General features: G+C 58.3%; 2 protein-coding genes across 6 annotated transcripts in view; one reads left to right on the top strand and one right to left on the bottom strand.

Moving 5' to 3' along the window:
* The window catches only part of EFR3B (EFR3 homolog B), a 49,484-nt gene extending 41,110 nt beyond the window's left edge, over positions 1–8,374 (top strand). For 4 of the 5 annotated variants that reach the window (XM_075497621.1, XM_075497623.1, XM_075497622.1 and 1 more), the window contains 10 exons: positions 656–731; positions 1,598–1,759; positions 2,074–2,205; positions 2,318–2,385; positions 3,112–3,239; positions 3,649–3,740; positions 4,280–4,328; positions 4,669–4,775; positions 4,981–5,030; positions 5,383–8,374. In XM_075497621.1, the coding sequence (XP_075353736.1) occupies positions 656–731; positions 1,598–1,759; positions 2,074–2,205; positions 2,318–2,385; positions 3,112–3,239; positions 3,649–3,740; positions 4,280–4,328; positions 4,669–4,775; positions 4,981–5,030; positions 5,383–5,488 (970 nt within the window). In that variant the 3' untranslated portion in view covers positions 5,489–8,374. The remainder of the gene's footprint in view (positions 1–655; positions 732–1,597; positions 1,760–2,073; positions 2,206–2,317; positions 2,386–3,111; positions 3,240–3,648; positions 3,741–4,279; positions 4,329–4,668; positions 4,776–4,980; positions 5,031–5,382) is intronic. The other variant, XM_075497619.1, reaches the window with a different exon arrangement.
* Positions 8,375–9,810: 1,436 nt separating this feature from the next.
* POMC (proopiomelanocortin) lies at positions 9,811–13,038 on the bottom strand. The gene is made up of 3 exons (XM_075497221.1): positions 13,000–13,038; positions 11,092–11,292; positions 9,811–10,449 (listed from the first exon to the last, which is right to left on the bottom strand). The coding sequence occupies exons 2-3, from the start codon at positions 11,218–11,220 to the stop codon at positions 9,811–9,813; spliced, it is 768 nt and encodes a 255-aa protein (XP_075353336.1). The 5' UTR covers positions 11,221–11,292; positions 13,000–13,038.
* Positions 13,039–17,717: the final 4,679 nt, after the last annotated feature.

Genomic DNA, 17,717 nt, shown 5'->3' with positions numbered 1-17,717 from the left:
TGCAGAGCAGGCTTGGGAGGGAGATTTGCCAGGCTGGGAGTGCCTGCAGGATTGGGAGCTGCTGGAAGGATTAAATAATAAATCTGGTACCAGTTCTGGGGTGGTTTAACGCTGCAGATCAGTAGTTTGCTAACAGCCAGATGGGTGGGGGGGTCTCTCTGAGAGGCCATGCCCAGAGGTACGTGGGACCACGCTGCTGAAAGTAACTGTGGTTAGACACTGGTCCCAGGAGGATGCGCAGGAGCAATAACCTCCTCAAGTGGGTTCATCGACTGCATTGCATCCCCATGGATAGGCCTGCTGGGCACTCATGTTGTCCGTGCTGCGTTACCTTGGAAGAAGGTGACAGTAATCCCAGGTGGAAACATCTCCATGGGTTTTGCTGTGGTCCTGCTGATCCATTTTGCTTGCAACGCTTCTTTGTCAACTTGCCTTTGTGTTCCTGAGTGCCGCTGCCTTGAAATCCTGTTGTGATTTGGCTCTATACTCTTGAATATCCGAATTGCTCAGATGGGTTTTAAAAGCCACCTTTAGCTTTCCCCCTCGATTCCTCCCAGACAGCTCGTTCCTGGCCAGCAGCTCTGCAGGCGTGCGGGAATCGCACCTCCTCCCTCCGGTGTCTGAGTTTTCCCTTCCCCTTGGCCTTTCCTTGCAGCACCATCAGCGACATCTCGGTCCTGAAGCTGAAAGTGGACAAATGCTCGCGCCAAGATACTGTCTTCATGAAGAAGGTAGTGGCAGGGTCTGAGTCAAGCTGTCCTCGTGCAGACCGGTGTAAGGACTGTCCGTCTGTTTTCCCAGGTCACACTGAGCATGGGGGAGGCCTATAATGCCTCTAAACCTGGGGAAGTCCCTGGGAAAAGCCACTGGGATTCAATCTCCATCAGCTCTTCATGCGTGGGCCTTTCTAGACTCCTAAATCTGCTATTTGCCCCAAGGAATGAGTACCCCAGGATGTGCTGGTATCCCAAAAACTATTTATCAATTGGCTTTCGAAGTTGTTTGATTTTTATTTATTTATTTATTTTTACACACTCCCCGCAAAACATTTTCAGGGGTGGTGCAAACCCCTCTGGAGCTAACTTGAGGCTAAGAGAGGAGCAGTTTATTACCTTGCACGCACCAGGGAGCAGCAATGCAGCCCCTCGACTGAAAACCACGGCAGAGTCGTGTTTCCCTTGCGCCAGCGTGTGCCCTGCTCTGTCCCATGCCTTGCTGTCAAGCAACGTGTCTCAGGGCTTTATTTCTCTGTTGTGGTCTGAGCCGTGATTTCTGTAACGCTTCTGCAACAGAGGCATCCTTTCCCTGGGCTCGGTGCTGCGGGTGTTGTTTGCCTGCCCTGGGCTCTGCTCTTGGACCTGCCAGTGCCTCTTCCCTGTCAGGGTCCAGCATCGAATGGTGGACCGCCACCTGATAGTCACAGCTCCCTCTGCCCGGGGCTTTCTTCGTTTGCTTGGTGACCGGGGCAGCTCTGCTCCCTCCTGCATGGATGGAGGCCCCTTGGCTGGGCCCTGCTGCTTTTCTTTCTCTGCATTGATGGCAGCGTTGCTCGCAGGGGATGCTCAGGAGGTGACCACATCCTTCCGTCTCCCCACAGCATGGCCAGCAGCTCTACCGGCACATCTACCTGATATGCAAGGAGGAGAGCAACGTGCAGGCTCACTACGAGGCTCTCTACAGCATGCTGATGCTCATCAGCATCGAGCTGGCTAACGAGGAGGTGGTGGTGGACCTCATCCGCCTGGTGCTGGCAGTGCAGGTAGGCAGAGGGGGAGCTGGGTGTGTGGGCTGAGATGTGATGGGAAGGAGCCTCTGGGAGGGGGTGGTTTTGGAGTCGGGGTCTCTGAGGAAGGGGAATTCAAGTGTCTCACCTGCTCTGAGCTTCTCCCACCATAGTGGGATCAGACCCACATGCTGAGGAGAGACCTCGGTTGCCTTGCCAGCCTCTGAAATGCTGCGAACCCAAGCTCCAAAAGCTGGGATGTTTGGAGGGCAGGTGATGCCACGAGGTGGACGGAGACCATGCTGGGGCCTTGTCCATCCTCGTCTCGTGGGGCTGCGTCTCTGTTGCAGGAGATTGCCCAGATCAACGAGGATAACTTGACAGCGTACAACCGCTGCGCGCTCTTCGCCCTCGGTGCGGCTTACCTGAACCTCATCAGCCAGCTCACCACCGTGCCCACCTTCTGCCAGCACATCCACGAGGTGCGAGGGAGGGTCTGGGGACAGGGCGGAAGCCTTGTCTGCGGCGGCTCTGGCATCGGCTCTCCTGGTCACCCCTGGGGTTTGAGGTTGGCTCCTTGCTTGTCTTCTGCAGGTCATCCAGATGCGACAGAAGGAAGCTCCCTATCTGCTCCCTGAAGATGTGTTTGTGGAAAGACCCAGGTAAGAGCCTGGGAAATACCTTCTTCCCCACTACCTGCTGCTGAGGGATTGGCATCCATAAGATGGTGGGCGATAATGGGTTTATCAGCCCTTCACTTGCCTGCGCTTGTCTCCTTTCCCATCAGGGGATGGCACAGCGGGAAGGACATCAAGTGGTTTTCAGCCTGTTTAGAATCTGAGGAGGATCCCATGCAGCCAGGGAAGGGGGTGGCCACCACGGCTTGCACTCGCAGCCAGGCAAATGCCGGGATCAGCTCTGCAGGCTGTTCCCTCCCCTTGTCTGACGGCAGGAGGGGTGTAGATCTGGTTTGTCATCCCGCCGCTCCGCTGTGCCACGCTTGCTGCGTGCTGAGCATCCCCAGGGCAAGGCTGGCCGGGCTGTCCTGTTCCTGCTGGCACGCTTGGCACGGGTCACGTGTGGGGGGGAGGTCCTTTACGGAGACACTGCCCCCAGTGAATGCCACTGCTCTCTTGAGACATTCCCTAGGTCAGGGTGGTCCTTCTTGAGCACATCTGTATCCTTCGTGATGGATCGAGAGCCCTTCTGGGAGTCTGGCTTTGTGCCGGTGTGCGCAGAAATAGCGTGATGTGTCCGGCTGTGCTGGAGCTAAGCGAAGCCATGAGAGCATTCTGTTTCTGACCCAAAGGGACTGGAAACCCTGCTGACACAGTTCCCCTAGCAGGAAAGACGCTGCCATCTCCATTGGTTTTTCTCCATCTCCATAGGTTGAGCAAGAGCCTTGACCGCCTGGGCCCAGAGGTCTTCTTCTGGCAGAGCAAGATCAGCGAGGTGCTGGGCGGCAGCGGTTACAACTCGGATCGGCTCAGCACACCCTACATCCCCCAGCTGACGGGTACACACCACCTTGGGGCATCCTGGAGGACTGGGAGGGGAGGAAACTGGTCCCTCACTCTGCACAGTTATGGGGTGTGAAGTTCTTGTGCTACATGTGGGCATGTTGTTTTTCTGCCCTCCTTTAGAGGTGTAGCCTTGGGGAAACTGAGGCACAAAGCAGTGAATCGGAAGCTTCCTGGGGTGGCCGCATGCATGGCTGGCTGGACGGAAGGAGCCACGAAGCCCGCTGGGCTTGACTCAGTCCTCAGTTCTGCTGGTTTGGGTGAATTTGGGTGAATGGCTGAGCAGATAGACTGCTACCCTGGGGATGGGACGTGAGGCCGTGTTCCCTGGGAGCTGCCTGTGCTCACCCCGCTGCCCCTGGGGTGGCTACGATTAGCGCTTCTGCCCTTTCTCTTCCTCCCCAGATGAAGATCGCTTGTCCAAGAGGAAGAGCATTGGCGAGACCATTTCCCTGCAGGTCGAGGTGGAGTCGAGAAACAGCCCTGAGCGAGAGCAGGTACCGTGTTATGCCAGAGCTGCAGAGGCTGCGTCCTCCCTTCAGCACTGCGTGCTTTTAGCAGCCTGACACATGCAGTTAAACCCTCTCCAATTCTTCATCTGGCCGCACGCGTAATTGCTCCGCTGGCTGCGAGCGCGGGGGCCCGTAACTCAGCCCTGGCGTGCCTGGCAGTGAGCGGGGTCAGAAAGACCCCGACTCCCCCTGATGCTCCCCTCGAGGTGCTGACAGGTCCCAGTCTGCAAGGGGGGCTGCACGGCAGGAGGGGTCTCCCACTGCTGTTTGGGTGGCAAATCTTTATTTTCCCTGTATGCATATTTCTTAGCTATGGGAGCCTTCGGGGAGGTGTAAAGCCTGGCTAGCCCAGCCTGAAAAAACATTTTAAAAGTGCAGTTTGCCAGGAAGATATCCCTGATCTTTAAGGACAGACTGTTTTGGTGCAAGAATACAGCCTGGGACACTGGTTCTGGGTTGCTGTGATCCCAGAACGGTGTCCTGTGCTGTGCGTTGAGCATCATCTGCTTTTCCCTTTCCTTTAGAGAGCACCAGCGGAAGAGATCACGTACGAGACGCTGAAGAAGGCGATAGGTAAGCGAGGAAGCCAGCCACGGTAGGGAGAGGTGGAGGCTGGCATGGTGTGTGCGTATGGGTGCTGTCACCCCTGCGTCCGTGCGTGCACACCGTGGGTGGATGGATCCCCGGCACCTCGCCGTGGCAGCATTGCACTCGGGTTACAGGGTGGCCGGGCAGCTTCATAGCTCTGCCTGGCCCTGGGGGTGTCGGTCCCAAAGCCAGAGGCTGGAGACCCTCTCCTTGGCTTTCCAGTGATGCCCAAATCTCCACGCTGTCTGCTGGGGAGCTGGGGATGCAGCACGGGGTGGTCTCTGCGGGTGGGGAGCAGCTGAGAGCCATCTCCCCTCTGCTTCAGTAGACAGCGTCGCTGTGGAGGAGCAGGAGCGAGAGCGGAGGCGGCAAGTGGTGGAGAAATTTCAGAAAGCCCCGTTCGAGGAGATCGCCGCCCACTGCGGTGCCCGGGTGAGTCGGGGCTGTGGCACTCTAAATCCCCACGGCCGCTCTGCCGCGGAGAGGTGGACGGTGACGACGCGGCTCTGAATTTGGCCAGGTCACCCTCCCTCTGCTCTGGTGACCGGGGAAGGCCAACAGGATGTTCTTCCCGTTTGTACCGCTGTGGTCCTCAGGATGCAGCCGCACTAATACAGCCGCTGTGTCTGTGTTACAGGCGACGCTGCTGCAGAGCAAGCTCAACCAGATCTTCGAGATCACCATACGGTGAGTTGGGGCGACAGCCGAGCGCAGTTTGTCGAGCCACCCGAAAACCCGCTGTCGGAGCGTGGGGTGCCTGACCACACAGCCAGCGCTGGCTGTGGGGCAATGGGAGCCACGCGTGTCCCCACATCAAGGGCTGACGTGCTGGGGATGGGTGCCAGCATGGGACCTTTGCGATGGCAGAGGGGACGAGGGTTGCTGGGAGCAGCCTCTGGTTTGTTTGTCCCGCTTCTCCTCTGCTATGGTGGCACTGGGGAGACCTGTAACGGTGCAGGAATACGCGTTTTCTGCGCCAGGCTTTGCTCCCTCACCAAACCTCTCTGTAAATCACCTCCTTCCATCTCTTGCGTTTCAGGCCGCCGCCAAGCCCCTCCGGCACCATCACAGCCGCCTACGGCCAGCCCCAAAACCACTCCATCCCGGTGTACGAGATGAAGTTCCCGGACCTGTGCGTGTACTGAGGGCAGCCGTGCTGGTAGGGCAGAGCCACCGCTGCGCAGCTCGCGCCAAAGGACCTCTTGGGGAGAGACTGCTGACCCTGTGGGGAGCGCATCCTTGTGCAGGACGGGTGGGGACACGGACATCGAGGCCACCCCAAGATTCGTTGGCACCACAAACCCGTGTCCCGTACTTTATTTTGTGACTCTTTGCCTCCGCAGCCACGTTTTGCAGCGGTTGGTGGTGCAGGAGGCTCGGGGCGCAGCAGCGCGGGGAGGTGGGTAGTTGCTCTGACCTCCCTCTCCGGTTTCGTTTTTCAGGAAGGGGAGAGGAGATGCTCTGGCTCCGGACAGAGCACGTTGGGCACGTACATCTTCCCAGCATAAAGCAAACCCGTTCCCTGGGGAATCCCTCCCCGCATGGTCTGTCGGCCACGCTGAGAGCCCCTGGCAAGGGGCAGGGCTGAAGCTGGAGGGTGAGAGACTGTGAAAGGCAGGAGGGGCTCTGGGGTGCGGCGTGCTGGAGCCTGGGGCAGCCACGTAACCAAAGCCTGCCCGAGCCGGTGCTTGAGGCAGGTTGCTGGAGGGGGTACGGTCCCCACGTCCAACTCCCGGCCTGTGAGCCTGCATCTTCCCGTAGCCCCCTCGGCACATGGCCAGCTCCCCACGGCGCTTCAAGGTGCCCCGATGCCCCGGACGGAGGGCGTGCCCGGTGCAGCGTGAGGGTGGCGATCGTCCCACCCCAGTGTGGGGGCACACAGCAGCCTGGCTGGTTCCAGGTCACTTGAAAACACGATTTGTTTTGGGGAAAACCCACTTTTTTGGGGAAAACCCACAAGAGCCGTGCCTCTCGCCCAGGTCACCGGCAGGCTGCTTGCGGCGGGCTGATGCGACTGTGCCCCCAGGCAGCACGCCCGGGCATGCAGTGGGGTGCCTGGAGCAGTAACACAAGGCACAAGCAACCACCGTGCTGGGGAATATTAACACATTAACCCATTGTTTTCATATTTTTGCATTGGGTTTTCACAGTTTTGGGGTTTCTGTCTCAAAGAAAGAATTATTATTTTTTTTTTTTTCTTTAAGCAGAATCACTTTGACAAGGTCCAATCTTAAATCAGCTGAGCCATAATCACAAAGAAACCCCAGCGCTGTGGGAAATAGCTGCGATAAGCGGTGTTTTACAGAGTCCACCCTGCAGACCCTGCATCTGGCAGGCTGTGGATTGCACCTCTAATAGGATAAAACTGGAATTGGGGTGGGGGGAGATGAGGCTATCGAGAATTTTGCTTTAGACACACGTGGTAGAAAATCCTGGGTCCTACCAAGCCAAAACTGCGAGGTGAAGGCAGTAGGGATGGGAAGGAAAGGGCGCTCGGGGGTATTCAGTCATTCACAGGGTCTCTTTTGCTCCCGAATGCCTTTCAAGCGTCGGTGTGCTAAGGCTGCTCGCAAGGCGAGCTTGGCCGCGCTCGCAGTCGGGCGGACACTGCCTGCGGCTTCCCCGCCGTCACCCTCCGAGCAGCCTGGGGGGTCCCTGGGGGTCTCTCCTGTGAGCTCGGGCAGCCCCTTCCCCTCCGGCTGGACGCGCTGCTTCTGCCTTCGCTGCACGAAGAGCCACAGAAGGGTCTAAAGCCGGAGACGTGGGAGCTGCTTCTGCACGTCGCGGAGGGACAGCAGGTAAACGCAGCCGCTCGGCAGCCGCACCAGCTCTGCCCGTGCCCCGCTGGGTCGCTTCAGCCACGACCCGTTTCTCTGCCACTTCTGGCTGCAGATCTTCAGGCAGTTATTTTAAGCTGTAATTACACATTACCATCCTCACCCCCCCTTTTTTTTTTTTTTCCTGTGGCGGATACAGTTCGCGATTGCCCCGAGGTCACCGTTTGTTTGTGTGGTTGTGCTGTAATCTGGGCTTAGGAAATGATCTAGCTTAAGAGGACAGGAAAAACAAGGGTTTATTTTGGTCCCTGGGCTGGATCATCGTGCTGTCCCGCTCACGGCGTGGCTCTGCCTGTGCCAGCCCTGGCCGCTGCCCGAGGCTCTCCCCTTGCTGCTGCCTCTCCTCAGGGTCCCTTGTGTCTCTGTCCCCTGTCCCCAAGCCCTTTTTGCTCCCCGGGTTATGCCCGGTCCTGCTGAAGCCCGAGTTTTGGCTGGGGCAGGTTTTGGGGTCGGCAGTGGGAATGCAAAGCAGGCTGCTCGTGGAAGGAGGGTTTGCTCCCGTGGCTGTTCTAATGAAAAGCACTAACATTTTTAACAAAGTGCAGTAGGAAAAGCAATGAAGCCCCAAATTGTGTGTCCGTGGGAAAACACACCCAAAACTCTTCAAAACCGCAACGCAGGTGGGAAGATGAGCACGAGTTTGCGTGTGCCGAAGGAGGGGAGCCACGGGGATGCCGTGGGGCGCATCTCGGGGTGCTCATCATCCCTTTTGGGGCGGAAAATACCCCTGGTCTCTGCTCCCGGGAGCAGCCCTCGGTCCCTCCGGTCCCAATGCTTTTCCCTCGCTCCCTCTGTGGGAGCTGGCAGCGGGGCTGGGGCCGTCCCCTCCCAGCTGGCTGCAGCCCCCAGCATGTCTCGCCACGGCCCCTCCGCATTTTGGGACCCAAACTCCACCTGTAAATGTCCCTCCCAGACACGCACACGGTGTAAGTGACCTGTTTGTAAATCCCGTTTCGTTTAGATACTTGTGTACGTATAGATGACAAAGTATATTTCTATAAAGTCGGCAGTTTAGGTGCATGTGTGCGTTTCCATCTCTGTATTTCGGAGCACTGTGGCGTTTGTGTGTGTAGCCGAGGGCTGGGGCGGGGGGGGGGGGGAAGCGGGTTGTTAAAAAGGGCCGAGAAGCCCTCGATATTTTCGAATGCACCATCTTAATGCCCTTTTCAAATAAATGTTGATGTTGTCACCTTAGGGGCTCTGCTGTCTCGGCGCGTTCACGGCAGCTGGGTGCTGTCTCTGCCCGGGGAGAGGAAAAATGGGTGGTTGAAGGGAACGGAGAAGGGAAGGCATGGGGTGAGGAGGAGGATGGCCGCAGCTGTGGACAAGCTTCCTTCCCCCAGCTCTGTGCCCAGCATCCAACCCAAACCGGGCTTCATCTTCATCATCCCTTTATAATTCAGCATTTTCCCCCCATCCTGCAGAACCTCCCTGGGGCGGGAAGGCTCCTGGGCTTCTGTTCACGGCGTGGGCGAGCGTGCACAAACCCACTTGCCAAGGCCAAAATGGGAAATAAGCCCCCCCATAGCTATTTGAGGGGCCAAAACGTACGCGGTGCACGGCCTGCCCCCGCAGCCCCTCTGCTCCTCGCTATGCGAAGGACGGAGCGAGGACATCTCTTAGCTAAGGAGCGGGGAGAAAGCACTCATATGAGCCCTGTTTTCCTTGAATAATGTTTCCACCGTGTTATACCCAACCGTAGGGATGCGCAGCCCCCCTACGTTGCAATCCCAATCCCAAAAGCCCCTCCTGGGGGCCGGATGGGGGGGGGTTCATCCCCCTGGGGCAGCTGCAACTCTTTAATGGGGAATTTAATGGGGAATTAATGAGTTTACCTGGGAGGGGGGTGCCGGGGGAGCCTGGCTGTGGGTCCCTTTGCTCCTTGGGGCAGCACCCAGAGGACGCTGCGTTTCCCCCGGCTGCCAGCAAACGCCGTCATCGCGTGGCGCAGCAGCGTGGGGCTCCTCTCCGGGACCGAAACACGCTCCGCGGGGGTGCGCAGGAGCCGGGCCCTCCCAAAACGCAGCCCCCGGTGCCCTCTCCGGGCTGGGGGCAGCGAGCCCAGCCTTGCTGGAGCTCCCCGGCCAGCTGCTGTGAAGCTCCCGAGCGGGGGGTGCGAAATTGCCCTTCCTCCCCTCGCCCCAAAACACGCTCCCAGCACTTGCCCGGCCACGTCTCTTTACCCCCTCCCCACCTGCAGGATTTTACTTCGCAATTATTTTTTCCACCCCTTTACAAACACCGGGCACCCCCAGAGACATTGCCGACACCTGGTTAGCTTGCAAAAAAATGTATTCTATATATTTTTTTTATTTATTTTTTTTTTTAGAATTCTTTTAATCCGTCATTTACAGTATTGTACAGCTCAGTGAAAATATATGAAAATCACCCGGCGTGCTCCGAACTGGGCATCATCCCCGCTCCCCGTGCGTGTCCAGTGGGCGAAGCGGTTGACATCTTTATCCCTAACCTGTTCCCACCCGGTGAAACCCGGGAGCGGACCCCTTCGGAGTACTAATTAAGAACGACATAACGAGTGACCTCTAAGTGAAACGCATGCCAGGGGGACACTAAAGCTGGGGGGGGGGGGGGCGGTGGCGGGGGCGGGATGCCCCTCGGGCTCTCCCCCATCACTGCCCCTTCTTGTAGGCGCTTTTGATGATGGCGTTTTTGAAGAGAGTCACTAGAGGGGTCTGGCTGTGCTCCGAGGTCATGAAGCCCCCGTAGCGCTTGTCCTTCAAGGGCGCGTGCCAGCGGAAATGGCGCATGCGGTAGGAGCTGCCGGCCGCCTTCTCCTCCTCCTGGCCTTCCTCCTCCTCCTCCTCCTCTTCCTCCTCGGGCGGTGCCCCAGTGCTGCCGAGCGCCAGCTCCCGCCTGAACTCCAGCGGGTAGCTCTCGGCCGACTCCTCCTCCACCCCGTTGGGGTAGACCTTGATGGGTCTCCTCTTGCGTCCCACCGGCTTTCCCCAGCGAAAGTGCTCCATGGAGTAGGAGCGTTTGCCTTCCTCCCGCTCCAGCCCGGTTCCCTGCTCTTCCTCGTGGTGGGACAGCGGGATGGCGGGCAGCGATGCCGGCGGTGGGTCGCCCCCCGCCATCTCCTCTCGTTTGTGCCCGCCGCCGCTGCTGCTGTTCCTCCGGCCGAACTTGTTCCAGCGAAAGTGGCTCATGACGTACTTGCGGATGCTCTCGGAGAGGGGCTGGAGGTGCCCGTTCCCTGGGTAGACGGGTGCCTCGGCCGACAGGTCGGCTCTGCACGCCGCGGCGCACGCCTGCGTGGGGTGGGGGGGGGGGGAGACGTGCGGGAAGGGTGAGCGCACGGCCGGGCACCCCCGGGGAGGGTTTGCAGGGGGCTGCTTGCACGGAGCGGGATGCTTCACAAGATGGTTTCACGCTTGTGCCCGGCTGAGGTCCCCGCCTGGGTGTCACCCCCTTGGTGGGGAGCTTCAAGGGCCGAGCCTGGAGCATCGTGCCCAGGCACCAAACCGGCCCCGGGTGGCTGGAAACGGTGCTGGGGGGCACGGCCCCCACCGTGGGGTCCCTGGAGCAAACTCAGTGCCTGCACAGGGTGAGCCGTTACCGCTGTCCCATCGCTGATGAGAGCAGGTCGCGCTCTGCCAGCACCCGTGGGCGCGGGGTAAAGCCGATACCCCAATTTCTGCTTTTATCCCATGCAGGGGGGACGCTGCAAGCTCAAAAATTTATTTTAGCATCGTCCCCCGGCGTGAAGCCGGGAGGCACGAGCCCACCAACACCTGCGGGTCATGGGGCCCGAAGCATCACCCCACATCGATGCGGGTCACCCCACGGCGTCGGCATCCCTGTCACCTCCTCCCCCAGCCCACCGCGCCGGTCCCTGGGGCGGGGGTCAGAAGCCAAAGCGACAGGAGGGCAGTCCCCATCCCCGGGCTTACCAAAATGCCGGCCTCGCTGGTGAGGTCCTGGCATTTGCTGCTCTCCCAGCAGGGGCTGCTGGCACCGGCGGGGTGCCAGAGCAGCAGCCCCAGCACCACGGGCAGGCTGCTCCACAGCACGCTCGGCATCCTGGCCGGGGACGCGAAGCCGGGGTCACACGAGGGGTGCGAGGGGCTGCGGGCCCAGGAACCGTGCAGGAACTACGGGGAAAAAAAAAAAGAAAAAAAAAAAAAACCCAAACCCCCCTTTTTTTTCCTTCAGGCGATTCTTTAATGCTTTCTTTGACGCGTCCGCCTTACCCTTGCCCTTTTGGAAGTCGCCTCTGCTGGGGTTGCAGGAGCGGGGTCCCCTCCTGCGGCACCGACCTGCCTCCCCGTCCCGCGGGGCCGCAGCTTTGCCTGTCCCCGTGCCCCGGGAGATGCGTTAGTGCTGCAAATCCCTCCTTCTGCACAGCTTTCCTCCCGCTTCCAGCTCGTTGCAAAGGGATGCTCCTCGCTACACCCCAGGGGCATGGGGGTGATTTTGCCGGAGGAGAAACTGAGGCACAGAAAAGGGAAGGCAACACCGAAAGCTGCCTCCCCGCCTGCACCCGCATCGCTCTGCTCCTGCTCGGCCGCTCCCAAAAATGGGCAACGTTCCCCCCTGCCTCTTCCTTTTGCCTTCCCAACAGAGAGGCTTCTCTCCGGAGCCCAGGTCTTTTGTCACTGCTGCCGTAGGTGACAACCGCTGTCGGCGGGGATTGCTGCCGCCTCCTAAGAACCCCATAAAGATGAGTGATGCTGCAAGGGGAAAGCGTTAGGGAGCTGTCTTCAGGTTTCATCCCTTGCCAACCCCTCGTGGCTTGCAAGCTGATTCCTCTAAAAAATATACGCTCCCTCCTAACCTGTCCTGCGATGCCCTTCGAGCGGCTGCAAAACTCCTGCGTGGTGGGAGACACAACTGCAAATAATATTAAACTAGGATTAGATGAGTAAGACGTGAATATTTTACATTGAATTACAGTGAAGTCGGTTGCTCGGCTTTTGGGAAGGGCTATGGCAAGCGCTGGTGGTGTTTGGGACGCGGCGCGTCCCGGGGGCTGCCAAAATTAGCCCAGAATCCGGCCAAAACCCAGGGGCTGAAGCTGCTGTGCCGTCAAGGATGAGGTTGGGGTCGGCTCCTGGATGCCCGTGGGACCTGGCTCCCGGGTCCCCGAGGACGTCCGGGTTGCTTTTCCTTTGCAAACCCCGACTCTTTCCCAAGCAGCTGTATTTAACTCGGCGTGGACTCACGTGTCTCACCTTCCCCCACGCTGCGGGAGCTCTACAGGAGGGAAAGCCCATCCCACGGTGAAAGAAAACGGAAGAAAAATCTCACTTTGGCCCCGAATGTGTGGCTGGAGGGGAGAGCTGACCCTCCCCTCCGGTGCAAGAGCCGCCAGGTCGAACCTGGATGGAGGGGGGGCTTTCTTTGGCAGAGGGAAAAAAGACCCTGGATTTATGGCAGCAAACAGCAGTTCAGAGAAGGGGATGAAACAGCGAGACAGACCCAATTTAAACGTAAAGGTTATCTTTCCGTCTTCTGCCCAGATTTGTGGGTGTCACTGTCCGGGACCCCCCAGCGCAGCACGGAGGGTCCGGGGCGGCAGCAGGCAGCCCCTCTGCAGCACATCAACACCCAATGATGCAAGTAAAGCCGGCGATAAGCGGAGGCTGGCAGGGAAGGGTGTGTTTTATTGCCCATGCCTCTCTGGGAAACCCCTGCCCGGCAGCCGTCCGTCGCGGCGTGTCACCCCTCCCCAGCGACCGGTCCCCACCATCCATCAAGCCCGTATTTTTGCAAAGTTTCTTTCCCCCCCCCCCCCCCCATGCACCCCGAAACACATCAGGGAGACCCACAGGGCTGGGTCGTTGGTTTTTGGGGCTTACCTGTGGTCGGGGTGGGAGCCCGACCGCCGCTGCACGCCCTCCGTCCCTCGCTCCCACGCGCTCCCGGAGAGCGTCTGCCACTTGGCCGCTGGTCCCGGCGGCTTTTTATAGCCCCCCACAACGATCGCAGCCGCTGCCGTCTGCCGGAGAGAAGGGGGGGGGCGAGAGGGGAGGCGAGAGGGACCGTTCCAGGTACCGAACAAAAGATGAGCAAGCGACGGGCATTCGCCGGATCCGGCCCCGCGGCGGATGGAGGGATTAGCATCTCTCCACGAACCGCAGCCGGCAAAGTTTTCCGGGTGATGCTGCTAATTGCATTTGCAGCTTTGGAGCTTGGGGGGGGGGGGGTTGGATGGAGAAGTCCTTCACCGCGTACCAGCCAGCACCGATGGCAGCGGGTTAGGCACGGGTTGTTTATTACCGGTGCACCGGACAGGAGCATCCGTCACTCCTTGGGCTCAGGCGTGGGAGGGCTTCGTGCTGCGATGGGTGCTGAGGATTTGGGGTCATCTTTCCGTGGGATAAAAGGGGATTTGGTTAAAAGCAAACTTCTCAGGACAGCAGCGGCTCCTCAGCCCGGGCAGGGTGGGCACAGGCAGCGGGCATCTCTGCCTGATGTGCCAGGGAGTCCTGCGGCCGCCGGCTTTGGGTGCAAAAGCAGCGGGAGAGCGTTTTCCAGCCTGGGGGTGGCTTTTCCGGAGCACGGACAGGTTTACGTGGCTTGGCCAGGCTCACTGCTCCCTTTCTGCGCCCATCGAACCCCAACCTCTCTGCTCCACTCAAGCTGGACCAGTTTTGGGCTGCCGACGCTTTCCCCATCGCACAGTGGCCCAAAGCCCAGCAGAACTCATGTTTTCTATAGGGTTGGCCTTGGCTACTCTATATCTCAGAGCAGTGGTGGCTTCCAGGAGGCTCCTTCATGCGCCTTGGCCAAGCCTTGCACGGGCGAGCAAGAGGGATGCTCCATCCTCTACAGCGTGTTCGGGGGAGGGTAGCACCGTGGGGCAAGCCTGGAAGGGGGCTGGGGGCGATGGGGGATCCGAGGGGAACGCAGCGATGGGGAAACTCATCTGGTGCCAAGTTTCCAGCCCCCCCGGACGGCTGGCTCGTGCCCGGGGGGCTCAACTCTCTTCTTCCACCCAAAAGAGGGTAGCGACGTGCAAACCACCCTTGTGGATGGCTGTGGCTTTGCTAACTCCTGACTCTACCCTGGGGTGGTTTGGGGTAAAACCACGTCCCCAAACCCCAGCAGGCCCAGCGTGGAAGGTTTAACAGCAGCAGGATGGTTTACCAGGGTTCGCACGGCCTTTTACACCCCATGTCTCATGTGTTTGAGGCAGATTTGCCTCTGACCTTGCTCATCACCTCCTCTGGCTGCTCTCCACAAGCATCCCGTTGTGATGGCACCGGTCCTCAGCCACATGTCAGGAAAACGGGATGATTTTAAGATTTTTAAGGTCTTTTTTTTCCAGCTGTGGGTTTACCCAGGTGGAGAAACACATCTCCATCGGGATTTTCCATCCTCAGGATGTAATGCCAAGGTGGCCCTTGAAGGCTGGGCCATCCTCCTGGAGTACCTAACAGTGACTTTTGTCAGGTCTGGGCTCAAGCAAGAGCTAGACACGGCCTGTGAGCATCCCTCCCACCGGCCCGTACGAAGCACCGTTGTCGGTTTGCGTGCTTACGAGAAGACAAACTGCAGGGCACGGTGAAGCCACACATGGGGGTTTGCCCATGATCTTACCAGCAGGGAGCAGATACGGTCTCGCCTCGGGTGGGCCAAGGATTTGCTCTTATTTTACTCGACACAGTCTTCTGCAGGGAAAGGAGCCACCCCAAAGGCAACCTCCCGGGGAGAGCAGCCCATCAGCAGGACGCTGGGGCTGGAGGGACCTGGAGCGTGGCTGAGCCACCTCATCCAGACATCTGCCTCAGGGTGGAGATGCTCCATCCTGAAGACATCTCCTCTGGACATCCTCCCCTCTTTCCAACAGCCAGAGAAGAGGCTGAGAATAAACAAAAAGGAGGCGGGTTGTCCTTCAGCAGGCTGCAGATGCGAGCACCTCCTTGCCAAAGGATATTGGGGCGCAACAGATTCACCTGAGTACCCCGGGACCAGATGAAACCCTCCGTAGTGGGTTACTGAAGAGGCAAAGCACCAGAGGTTCCAGGAACAGCCTCTGTAGCATTTCAGTTTGGTTCACACCTTCTCTGGACCCCTGTCCTCCCCAAATCCATCCCCGAACCATCCCCATCTCGCTGCAGCGCCCGCAACTGCGTCAGCTGCCTCCATCCTCCCTGACAGATCCCCCGATCTGCAATATTCTTCCATGACGGAGAGCTATTCTGAGATACTTTATGGCCCAAACCGGAGCTATGATTCCCACTTTAAAGGCTCTTTCATCTTCATTAGGCCAATCTGAGAGGTTTATGTTTATAAGGAAGATGCGAAATCTGTTTAGGAAACCTCGTTGAGCGTAGCGGCTGCAGGTGAGGGGCTGAGATGAAGCATCCTCTGCTGCGGCTTCAGCAGCCCGTGCCGGATGCCTCCATGCTCGCCGGCCTCGCAGCCGGTGCTTTCAGACCTCCATCCCGGAGACAACGGCAGCCAGAGCTCACCCTCCCCACTCCCGGTGCCGGGGAGCACGGCATCTCCTGGGGCCGTCGGTGCCCCGGCATCTCTGGAGGGTGCAGGAGTGCCACCTCCCCCGTTGGGGTGCTGGAGTGACCAGCTCCCCCTCCCAGCGCAGGGCTGTTCCCGCTGTAACAGCAGGATACTCATTATATTTTATTCTGGAGCTTATTTATCTTTTTTTTTTTTTTTCCCAAAGAGAGTCCAGCGTGTAAATCGTTAGCGGATGCAGCCAGCTCCCAGGTGAATGAATGGGAGTGGTAGGAAGCCAAGCCAACGAGAAAAGGACCCTCCAGCAGGGAGAAAATCCCGTTAGGAGAAACCTCTTCTTTCTTCTCCCTGAGCAGGGGAGAGCTGAAGACCACCCAAGACCGTATAATTACATTGTACACGTGCTTGCAAGAGCAGCATCCTCCAGCCCCTGGCTCTGAGCGCGGCCGGCAGCAAGGCGTGCCCCTGGGGCTCCGCTTCAGCAAACTGCCCAGCCCTGGAGACCTCAGTTTAGGGGTGCCTTGAATGAGATCTGGTGGCTTCATCACGACCTTGTCCCTGTAAGAGCCACGTATTCAGGACGCGCAGCCCTTTCTCGGCAGGGCTGGATGCGGGGGTGAGCATCCATGGGTGAACGGGCTCGTTAGCCACGTAATTTCTGGCCTTTCCGTTTTAATTTGGAGAACGGGTCGCACTTGGGTGTGAATGAGCTCTGGGGCCGGGTGCGAATGTCGCGGCTGTGCTCAAATCCCGTGGGACGCGGGGCAGCCGTCCCGCCGGGCTGTAAACACCAGCGTCACAGAGGCGAGAGGTGCTCTGGGGCTTGCGAGAACCTTGTGACGGCCACGTAGGTCTGTCCTAGGACCCGCACGTCCCTCCAGCGCGGCCACGTGCCGCTGGGTGCCGAGTCAATCCCCTTCCCTGCTATCTCAGGACAAATTTTTGGCAGTGCTTTGCAGACAGTTGACCCATCCTCTGTTCGAGCAGGTCTCCTGGGCTCAGCACCCACTTTTCCTCCTGCCTGGGTGCAGCCGGTGGTGTGGGGAGTGCTGCTGAGGACCCTGCTCCATCCGGGCCATCTTCATCTCATATATGTTGAAATGGGATGAGGATGGATCCCCAGAGCACTTGCATTAAGGGCTTGTGCAGGATGATAGAAAGAGCAGGGACCCAGGAGACATCCAGATGAAGAGATAGTCGGATCACCACCATAAAACTATCCGTTGACTGAAGATTTTAAAGCCAGAAGACGCTTATTGATGGTAAAGCTGAGCCTTGGAGCCTGCGACTGGCAGATCACCTGTAGGATTAAGGCCTTTTTGGGTGCATAAATGGAGGTGATCACATCTGTGCACACCCGGAGCTGTGGTTTCCAGCTGGCTTTGATCGAGGGGTCCCTTCTGAACCCACCCGTGCCCACCTTGAGTCCACGGCAGGCGGTGAAATACAAACCACGCACCTTGCTCTTGGAGGAAAATGCTGATGCTTGCTCTGTTGTAGCTTGGCTGTAGGAGCAAGAGCAGCTCTGAAGTTAGGGACTGGGAATCCCACCACCCATCCCTTGGCCCAGCAGGCACCTGGTACCAGGTTTAAGTTCACATGAAGGTGCTGAGCTCCACAGCAAGAGCAGCCCAGGGCAGCCTCCAGTAGAAAAAAAATCTTTTTTTTTTGGCTGGGACGTGGCACACATGAGTTTCATTGCAGAGAGGGGAGTCCTTTTCCTTTCCCCTGGAGTCGACTGATTTTCCTACTGACTTTAATAAAATCAAGATCAGACCTAAAATGAAGAAAGACATGGCTGTGTGGCATGTGAACTGGTAGAACTCATCGCTGCTCTGCCTAAGCTTACTGATGCCAGTGCCTTTTCCTCAGCACTATTTATATGCTAAAATCTATAATTGTGCCTGATTCTCTCTGATTTGAACCAAAACTGGGCACTTCTCTAGGAACAGACAACTAAAGGCATTTGAGGATCTGAACGATGCCACTCATGTTTTTGCTTGTAGGTGTTTTCTGAGATGACTTCTGATATTTTTGCTTGTGGGTGTTTTCTGGCATTCTCTTTTCTTCCTGATATTTGCAAAGAGCCTGAGTC

The sequence above is a fragment of the Mycteria americana genome, chromosome 3 (genome assembly GCF_035582795.1).
Source record: "Mycteria americana isolate JAX WOST 10 ecotype Jacksonville Zoo and Gardens chromosome 3, USCA_MyAme_1.0, whole genome shotgun sequence".
Classification (NCBI taxonomy): domain Eukaryota; kingdom Metazoa; phylum Chordata; class Aves; order Ciconiiformes; family Ciconiidae; genus Mycteria; species Mycteria americana.
This window is presented reverse-complemented; position numbering and strand designations above follow the sequence as displayed.